The sequence below is a fragment of the Lonchura striata genome, chromosome 10 (genome assembly GCF_050655825.1).
Source record: "Lonchura striata isolate lonStrDom1 chromosome 10, ASM5065582v1, whole genome shotgun sequence".
In the NCBI taxonomy this organism is placed as follows: domain Eukaryota; kingdom Metazoa; phylum Chordata; class Aves; order Passeriformes; family Estrildidae; genus Lonchura; species Lonchura striata.
In genome coordinates this window covers 5,355,113-5,365,034 of record NC_140712.1, presented here as the reverse complement: position 1 = coordinate 5,365,034, position 9,922 = coordinate 5,355,113, and the positions used below count along the sequence as shown (strand labels likewise).

The window sequence follows — 9,922 nt, the reverse complement described above, 5'->3', positions numbered from 1 at the left end:
GAAATGAGGATAGCCTGGGGGAGATAACAGTGCTCTTTAATCATGCTGGAAGACAGGGATTTGAAGTACAGATGACTTGACAAGTATTTGCATGTAAATGAAGGAAATCTGTTTCCTTTAAAAAGCAGAATATTTGTACTGGAATGTGGAAACTACTCATTATTTTACAAATTTTTTATAGTCTAAACAAAGCCCAGCTGAACTTTTAACTGCTGTGAATTAGTTTTTTCCTTGAACCTTCAATTCAAGTGACCTTCTTGAATTGCACAGTTTGTAGTAGGTCTTGGATGTGTGAATGAAGTTTCAGAGGTATATGGGTTTTCTAAAATACAAAATCAAACTTCACACACCCCCACACTCCCCCCTAAAAAGCCAACCAACCACGGACTTGCAAGGGTCCTAATGCACCACGTTTTGTGTGATTCAGTGAAGCTGGGAACAAATGGTGTAGGTCTGTGGCTTCCCTTAGTGATAAAAATTAATAAAGTTTGGCTTGCATTAGGCAGGAGTGTTGGTGTGGCTGTAGTTTGGCCTTCCTCGTTAAAACATTCATATCTGGCAGTGCATTTTAGGGGACAAGGGCTGATTTAGTTTCATTATAGCTCTTTTTTCCCTTGATTCCTGTGTCTGGTCTTTTAAGTTTCTGTATTAATTTCTTCTTGGCTGTCTTGTAGCTGAGGAGTCTGAGAGGGCTCAGTGCAGACTGCACAGGAAATTATTCAGACTGAGTGAATCTGTGTGTGCTGCATGGAGCTCTCCTATAGCAGTAAACCTTACCTGATCCAGTGGGGTTTAACACAGGAAGTTAGAATTGCCTTCAGGGTTTTTTTTAATTGGGTTTTGTTGTTCTGGCTGCTGTTAAAATGACTTAAGTACATTGCAGTGCAAGTCTTGTGCTTTACTGCCTTTCAGCACCCTAATGGGAGGCTCATGAGAATTGGAGGGTTTCATTCAAATTGTTGTCTGGTATGGTATGAACATCCTTATTTGCCTTATTAAACAGAGGAGAAGTGGTCTAACAAGCTCAATTTAACAAATTTAGTAAAAAAAAAAAAATTCTGCCTTGATAGCCAGAAGAGGACAGCTCATGAGATTCTTCAGTACTTGCAGTTTCAGATGAGATTGGAGGTAAGTACTTGTGATAATTGTATCAGAGTAGAGTTAGTGGATCTTGTAACTGACTTATCTTGGGCCTGAGACGGATCTGTCTGGAACACATGACAAGTCTGCAAGTGTGGTGGATCTTTGGTGTTCCATGTGCTGTGCCTGCAGCAGCAGCACGCTCTGGGGTGACTGCAGTGCTTGGAGAATGCCACCTGAGCCTCTACCCTGCCTCTTGCAGTCTGCTCTTGGGTGCCACCCCTACTGACTGGGGCAGCTGTCCTTGCTACACATAATAAGCTTAGTTTTACTTCTTCAGGCCTCTCATAGCGGCTCTGTTTCCCCTGGAGCTGCACTGAACAATTGGAAAGCTCTCTTGGGGGTAGCTTCTTTTAAACCATGATGTAAGCTTGGGCTATAGCTAAAATAGAGCAGACTTCATCTGTGCCACATCTGAACTGACGTGAGCACAAAGCTTCCTTTGCCAAACTATTGATGTGATGCAGTGTAACTGGTTGCTGTAGGCCGTGCCTGGCTGTGGGAGGGTAAGGTGCTGGCAGTCTTAGCCTGTTTCCCACTGTCCTGCAGATCAATCTCCTATTCTGGACTGCTTCAGCACCAATCTCTCATGCCTGTTGTCATAACTGGGTTTGCTATTTGTCAGTCTCAGTTTTGGGACTGAGATTAGGAGAGAGCAAACTCATAGGGAGATAGCAGAATTATGTTACTGCTGATCTGTTGAAAGTCTAGGTATGATCTGATTTCTATGGAGCAGTCATAGTTTGCTTGTGCTCTACACAGCAGTAGATGTAAACCTTGCCCTTCTACTGCCCCATGAAAGGATTATCTGCAAAAAACCTACAAGATAGTCCTGAGGTAGTCCTGTAGCAAGCAGTGTTTCCTTCTGTATACCTTAACACAAGGTTTGGTGTTTAAAATAATGCTAAATTGCAGGACACTTGTTCCTAGATGGAGGAGGAGGTGCTGTGGAAGCACAGCTGCTTCATGGCCATGTGCTGCATCCTGGGCATGTTTAATGTCCTGGCAGCTGCCTGGGGTGGCAGAGGTAAGTCTTAGATTTGTCAACCCACTCCTTATTTCTTCAGTCTGGCAGTTGCCTTCACAATACAGGTTTTGTGCTCACAATACGTATTTAGTCCAGGCATATGCTTTTGATTTAGTCCTTGCTGTGACTGCAGTAATCCCTGCTGGATCTGTGCCTGGCAACAGATGTTGCTTCTTGTGGTGTCTGGACTTCAGGCCAGGAGTTCAGTTGTTCTGTGTGGTGTATTTACACTGTAGATGAACACGAAGTTTATTCAACATTTAAAAGCAGGGCCGAGTTTGTAGATCAAGTGTGGACATGAACTTAAACCTGCACAAGTGAGAGCTCCTGTCTGGGGCCCTGAGACTTGGTGATCCTTCTGGAACAAGCAAAGAAGCACTTCTTTCTAGTGATAGGCACTGAACCAGATATTTTCTCTCACCTGCTGCTCTTCACCCTAAATACTAAAGAAATGTCAGATTTTGAATTGAAACTTTTCTTTGCCAGAGGGAAGCCTGCAAACTGGGTTGCCTGGGGTAACATGAGCCACAGCAGTGTGGGACCATGGAGTTGTTCCTGTTGGCAGTCCAGAAAATAAACAGCTTTGCATTCATTTGGATGTGTGGTGCTTCAGGTACCAGCTGTTTTCACCAACCGGCTCCTGCCCCATTTCAGAGAATAATTTAGGCATTTTCTAGGATAGCTGTCCTGTCAGATCTTTGCTAGGTCAGGCTGTGACTGAAGAACTGGAATGCACTCATGCAAATCACTGGCAGTTGGGTTTGACAATATCTAGGATGTGTTTCATGCACAAGCAGTCTGCTCTAGAGAACTACTTCTGAAATGGAGTTCTGAACTTTTTCTCCCAGCTGGACAAGGAAAGCAGCAAGATCTGCTCTTGCCTGAGTGATTCTGCATTGAATTGCATTGAACGTCTGCCAGCACATGAGGTGTGTGCAGGGGTAGTGTTCGTGCATGCTCAGCTGAGAGTAGGAGAGGGGATAAATCCCCTGTGGCAAAGGTGACATTGAGTCCTGTGCCAGCCTTTACCAGACACTTCACAGGCAACAGGCAGCACTGAATTCCCAGTATGTGCTGTAGAACTAATCACTCCTTGTGCTTCCAGGACTTGGAGAATGTCCCGTCCTTGGGAGCATGCTTGGTGCTGGTAAACTTGCACTCTGTAAAATGTTTTTGCCCTTTGAGTGCAATGTCAATTTTGAAAGCTTAAATCCAGCATTTATTCTGATAGCTTTGTTTCCCCTTGTACAGTAACACCATTAGCATTGGAAAGTGGTGTACTGAGGGTACGTTACAGACACTGAGGAAACATAAGTTAAATTTAGAACTTGTGCTGATAAGTGCTGTGGTTATAAAAGCTGCCACAGGAACCCTGCAGAGCAGGGAGGATGCATTTCTCCAGATGCCTTCTCTCCCTCTTCGGTTTTGCATCCTCCCATGGCTGCTGAATTGAGCAGTGACCTGGTAAAACCTTTAGCTGCCACTTACCGGAACGAAGTCACTGTCACTCAAGTCTCCCTTCCTCAGCCAGGGCTCAGACACAAGAAGGGCTGTGCAGCCTTTCTCTAAAGACAAAGCACTTCTCACATCTATCAGTGCATTGAAAGCTTTCCCATTCACACTTACGTTAGCATTCTTATCCGGGCAAGGTTAAAGTTCACCACTTTCCCAAGAGGCTCCTCCATGGACTGTTTTCGGCTTAAAAATTCAGAACAATCCTTCTTTCGATGCAGCTGTTGAGCATTTGTGGCCTTGCAGTGGACGGGAATGCATTGAACTCCCCCACACGCTCCCTGCATTGAGTGTGTTACCTGATACCTGCACCCCCTTCCTCAGAGGCAGCCAGTCCTATTACAAAACGAGCACTGTGTACACAATGTAATTTGTCCTTTTGGATGAGATTTTCCATTGCAAATATTGATCAGACCACCACCCAGTGCTTATTTAGGCTGGGTCTGGGACTGAACAATCACCAAAATGCTGAGTGTGCCACGAGGATTTTCAGGTCAGTGTCAAAGTGGATTACAAGCTCCTCCTGATGAAAGGGGAGATTGAGGGGTGCGATGCGACTTCTCCACAGTCACCTTTGCTTCACGAAGCCATTGATATATTCAAGGGTTTAGTCTGGGCTGCTTGAACGATCCAAGTGTGTAATCTGACACGCAGGAAATTTCATTCAAGTTTAGGCTGGAATTTCTTGCCTGTACTGTATGTCCAGTTACCCTGAGGCAGAGGCTGCGGCAAACGCCTGCATTTCAGTGAAAGACAATTTCAGTCAAAGCACCACTTTTGCAGCTGTAGCTCATTCTGCCTTACTCCTATTAACACACTGGTTGCTTCTCTTTATGTCTGCCTTGATTGGTGTTCGGTTGAATTCTGGTAAGGGCAGCAAAGCTGGGATACCTGTTGCTGGTTTAAGCTTCCAAATCTGGTTAACAATGGCTCTTTTAGATCTGGTAAGTAAAAGTCCTCCTGCTTTCAAACATCCTCTTAGGGTACTTGTTCCCATTCACCTCTGCCCCCCAGCTCAGTCCTCAGGATATGTGGAATCCCTGGTTATAAACTCGAAGCTGTGCTCTAAATTGAGTTTTGTTTGCCCGGTGGTTTTGGATGATACTGTCTTTCTCCTTAGAAATTTCAGGGATGTCAATTCTGATTTCTGCCGATTTTGCTGGGAGGTCACAATGATTTCTGTTAAGAGTTTTCTATCTAAAAGTGAGATTTACTTTCAGTCAGAATAGAACACCACAGTAAATTTGCGTTTTGGGCCAGTGTGTGGGACAAAATGACTGCAGCCACATGTCACCCAGCAGTGATAGGCTGCAAATGTTCTCTTAATGGTGCTCCAGCAGCTTTGTCCCAGATCTGGTGTCAGCCGTCCTTTAGCAGCTGGTAGAAGGACAACTTGAGCACTGTACCACATGGAACTGGCTAATTTGATGGAAATACGATTATCCAGCTATTCTAGAAACTGATCAGATTTGCACTGTGCGGGATCCAGGAGTGCACAAATCTGGAGATAACTGTAGCTCTGAGTAAAGTGTGAGCTGGCTGCTGAATGTATGTAATTGCTAACAAAGAATAGAGTAATTATTTGCCCTCTTGAGTGAATGCAGTGTTGGCATTTTGTTAATAACATAACCGCAGGCAGGACAGTAATTCCTCTTCCAGAATCAAATCCTCCACAGAAGTATTCTTCCCCTACAAAACCCAGCCCATCAGCCCTTGCAGTCCCTTAGCAGCCATTTGTTTTCCAGAAGGCAGATAAGACTCAGCATCACAACTTTGTTTCCTTTCTTGTTCACTAGCTGAGTGTAGTTCCTGTGTAAGGACATGGGAATTACTGGTTTTTGTGTGGCTGGTGACTGCTCTTGTGACAATGCCCCGCCCCTGCAAGCTGGAGAACAGGAAAGCCAGGGGAAAGAGAATGTGTTGAGCAGTCTAGGCTGCTGTTCAGGGCTCTACAGTTTGTGCTGTCCCATGCAGAGTTGTTGCATTCCACACTGAAGGCTAGTAGTGACTTTTTATACAGTGTTTGGACTGCTCTGATGCAGAGTGCCCCATGCTCTCCAACCTGCACAATGATCCTGCCAGGAGGTTCTGTGGAACCACAGAGTGTGAGTTACCACCAGTGCTGAGTTGGGTGTTCCTCAATGCCCACCCAGGCTCCTGTCAGACACCCACCACCTGGTGCTTGGCTGAAGTGCATCTCCTGTCGGCATCCATGTGCTTCCACTTCAACTGCGTTCAGTAATCAGTGAGGTATGAGCAGCAACTGGGAGAAAATTACCTCTGGAGAGGAGGCTTAGACCACGAGTTCAGCTCTTGAGACAGGAAGGAAGCCAAGATAAGAGTTTCTCCTGTTTATGCCCATGATCTGTTACCATTTTGGCTGATGTGTGCTGGGGTTGTTCATACTACAGAGCTCAAGCCAGGGGTCCTCGGGGAGGTGGCAAAAACTTGAAGCCTTGATCAGTCACTGTGCTCCTGCTGTTGCTACACGCTCAGCTGGGAAGAGGTCCATTTCTTCCTTTTAGCTGCCTGGTTGTTGGAAATGCTGGAAGCTGGTTGGCTTTGCAATCACTGAACTTGGCAGGAGGCCTGGCTGTGTTGGCTGTCCAAGAGCTGGGTCTGTTGGATCTCTGTTTCTAGTCTCATCCTACTTTGCTGTTACTACTGGCCTGTGGGCTCTTAATATGCAGAAGTCTGTTCTGTGCAGAGATGGACCTCGTCCTACACTTGCAGACATTTCCTAATTACATGTGGTTGTCATTGATTAAATGTTACTTCATACAGGTTTTCCTGTTCTCCTTAATTGGTAGTAAATGGTAAAAGAAAACAAAATACATGTTTTGACTTTAGTATAAGAATGCCACTGGAAAGGGCCCATTTCATCTTCCCACCTTAGCTGAAAATTGAATGATAACTTGATTGTGTCAGTTTAATTGCCCAAATATTACCAAACTGGAGAGGAAGTGTTAATAAGGGTGATGTTAATAAAGCAGTAACCTACAACTGACCTTCCTGCTTTTCCTACTGGTAGGGGTGGGTAGATGGATGACACCTGAAATGTGGGTGTTCTCAAAGGGTGTGGGTATTTCTAGATATCTCTGTTCTATTTGTGACAAGTGCTGCCACGCAGATAGGACAAACTGAAGAATTTGGCTGATAAGTAGTTCCAAGCCATATCTAGACAGTGTGAAGCAGAGGATTCATGAGAAAATATTGCTGCTGTTTTTCATTTCCTGAACAGTCTGGAGTTAGCATGTGGGACCCAAATGCTGTGACACTGGGGAGATTTTGAAATACCTATAGCCTCCTGCCATTTAACAGTGTTTACCTGACAGAAGATACTGGTAGACAGGAAATTGGTTTCCTGACTTAAACAGCAAAATATGGAATGATTTGATGGGAGAGAAACAGCAGTCACCATTCCACCAGCTTTCTGTTGGTGATGTAGACCATGTGGTCCATGCAAGCAAAGATGATCTGTAATTGGGTTTCAGGGCAATCAAGACTAGGCCCTGCAGTGCTTTGTGTGAGGTTGGGCCGCCAGAGAAGTGAGAAGTCCTGCAAAATCTGTGTGTCCCACGTCAGTAGAGAAGGTGCATTTCAGTAGTTTTGGGTTTGTTGTTTGGTTTTTTTCTGTTTAATTAAGATAATATGCAAAATATTCATCTAAATTTATTATTTATTGGTTCATTACAGGCTTTTTTGTGGAAGATTGAGTGTTGAAGAAGTAAATACATTAAATCTCTTGTGCTTTTGGTTCCTTCTCCTGCTGTAGCTAACAAGGGATGCTGTGGTTGTTGGGCAGCCTCCACTCGTACTGTCCTGGTCAAGCTGGAGCCATTGTGCACCTTTGTGTCACTTGAGGTGTGTCACAGCAACCTCTCCAGCCTGGGCAGTGCTGCTGCTCCCACTCTGCTGCCTCCAGTGCCATCCCACCCCCGAGCCTGTGCTGGTGCCAGGGGCCCGGAGCCCTCCAGCCCTGCTGTGGATGTGCTGGGGTGATTGGGAAGTGTGGAAGGACAAGGGCCTGTGCCAAAGGAAAAGGGCCTGTGGCAACTTCTGCTTCATTCTTGAAAGAAGAATTCGAATAAGATACTGCAAGTGCCTCTGACCTTCACTGTGTTTCATTTAAGAAAAGACTGCATTGACCATTACACCTTTTTATTTTGTCCTAATTTCTCTTGTCTTTCTTTTGTGTGTCTGAGCCACAGTTCCTCTCTCCTCCATGCCTTTCGGGTAGCAATAAGATGAATTTTCAGAGTATTGATTCAGTTTTAAGACGTGAAACCTTGGCAAACAATCATTCTGGCCCCAGAAATAGTTTGCTCTGATTCAATTTTTTTTAACTATCTTGAAATACTGAAAAGGGAAGAATGGCAGAAACTATCCACCAATCACTTGCACAGTACACTAAGAGTTGGAAACATTCTTAAGTATTAAACTAGAAAGACTGATAGAGCTGAAATCTGTGAAATACAGTGAACCTGCACAGTGCAACATCTCTGAAGAGGTTTTGTTGAAGAATGAGCACATGAGAGGTGGCTGCAAAGAACAGGATGTCCCTGTGGCAGCAGTGGCAGAAGTGCAGAGGCTGCAGGCAGCAGATGAGCCAGAGCAGCCTGTGGGCAGGAGGAGAGGCTGAGGGGCTGGAAGGGAGAATGCCCTGCTGGCATTGCAGGGGAGGTAACTGGCAATTCTCTGGGGCTCAGAGCAGAGGATTCAGGGCAATGCAGCATTGCTGGAGGCTTGGCTTAGCTGCTATTTGTGATTTTGGATTTTTGAACTTCATCATCCCAGAGAGGCGTTAGGGAAACCTTCCAGCCAAGGCAAAAGCAAGCCTGGAGCCCAGCATCTGTCCCAGAATCCAGTGCAAAGCAGAGCCCGTGGCTAGTGTGGATTTTACTGTGTTAGGAGATGGTTGTGATGGGGAGTGCCTCAGGTTTTCCTATGAGGGACATGTCCTGGTCCTTCAGGTGCTTCTCTCTGGGTGCATTCACTGCTTCATCCATGACTGATAAATTATCGTCTGTCAAAAATGCCAGCATGGCCTGTGCATGGGGAGAAAGGGATCTGTGGCACAGAACATGGCTGTCAGGACCATAAGGGTGGTTCCCAGGCTGGCTGGGGACAGTCTCCATCCTGCAGAAACTGCATTTGCTTCTGTGATCTTTTCCCTTTGCACAGGTGAGATCTGGGCGGGATTTTCCTCCCAGAATCGCCAAACTTTGAAACACTGCTGGCAGCACAATGTGCTGAGGGTAGGACTGTGCCAAAACATGCAAGCCCTAATCTCTCAGAAGTAAAGATGGTTTTTTTTTCAGATAGTGTAGGCCTGGAGAGTAATGGGATGAGGCAGGAGCAAGGGAGAGAAAAGCATGGTCAGTTGGTTATTTCCTGAGTGGTAGTTGTAGAAAACATTATTATTGGGATGCTCTTGGTCAGCTGAAGCAGACCTTGTGTGCTGGTTGTTTTCAGTAACAGAATATTTGTAAAGTCTGAGGACTGGGGCTCCTTTTCATCAAAGCTTTTCAAGGTAAGAGCCTGGCACGAAGCCTCGCTGCCCGTTCCTTTCTGCTGTCCACCAGCCGTCCTCGTTTTCTGCGATGACGACCACGGTGTCTCCTTCACTGATGTCCAGTTCATCCACGTTCTGAAAGGAGACAGGGAAAGGAATGTGGCTTGTTGAGAGCACAGGAGGGCCTAAGAAGTATCTGGTGGGGCTTTGGGGCTTTTTTAAATCCTGCTCTTTATCAACATTCTGCCAGTGTCCTTCTGGTTCTGAAATACCAGACAGTGAGGGATTAAGCATTTTGGCTATTTCTTTAAGATGCTCTTTAAGATTTCCCCAGCCTCTGTGGTGTCTCCTCCTGCACAACCTAATGGTTTTATCACTGGGGACATGCAGAAAGGGTTAAACACCACTCTCCTACAGCAGCTCACCATGACCTGCATAGTCTGCAGGTGCTGCTAAATAAAACAGAGCACAGCTTAATTCCTAAGGGGGATAACAGTGCCTCTGCTAATCCATGCCTGAAATAGGTCTCTCAGTTCTTTCAGCAGGGACAGCAGTGACCAATGGGGGACAGTGACTCTTGGACAGCAGTGACTTTCATCCCCAGACAAATGCAGTAGTTGCAAATAAACTCTCCCTGAGCTCCCAGGCAGCCATCAGTGTTCACTGGTGCTGTTCCATTTTCCATAAGAAACCACTTTGCTGCCCACAGTGTAGTAAATAGAAAACAG

The 9,922-nt window shown here is 45.6% G+C and overlaps 1 protein-coding gene across 3 annotated transcripts in view; it reads right to left on the bottom strand.

Moving 5' to 3' along the window:
* Positions 1-7,340: 7,340 nt before the first annotated feature.
* Positions 7,341-9,922, bottom strand: part of PSTPIP1 (proline-serine-threonine phosphatase interacting protein 1) — a 54,660-nt gene continuing 52,078 nt past the window's right edge. For all 3 annotated transcript variants that reach the window (XM_085588463.1, XM_021543408.4, XM_085588464.1), the window contains one exon: positions 7,341-9,329. In XM_085588463.1, coding sequence (XP_085444589.1) covers positions 9,198-9,329 — 132 coding nt within the window. In that variant the 3' untranslated portion in view covers positions 7,341-9,197. The remainder of the gene's footprint in view (positions 9,330-9,922) is intronic.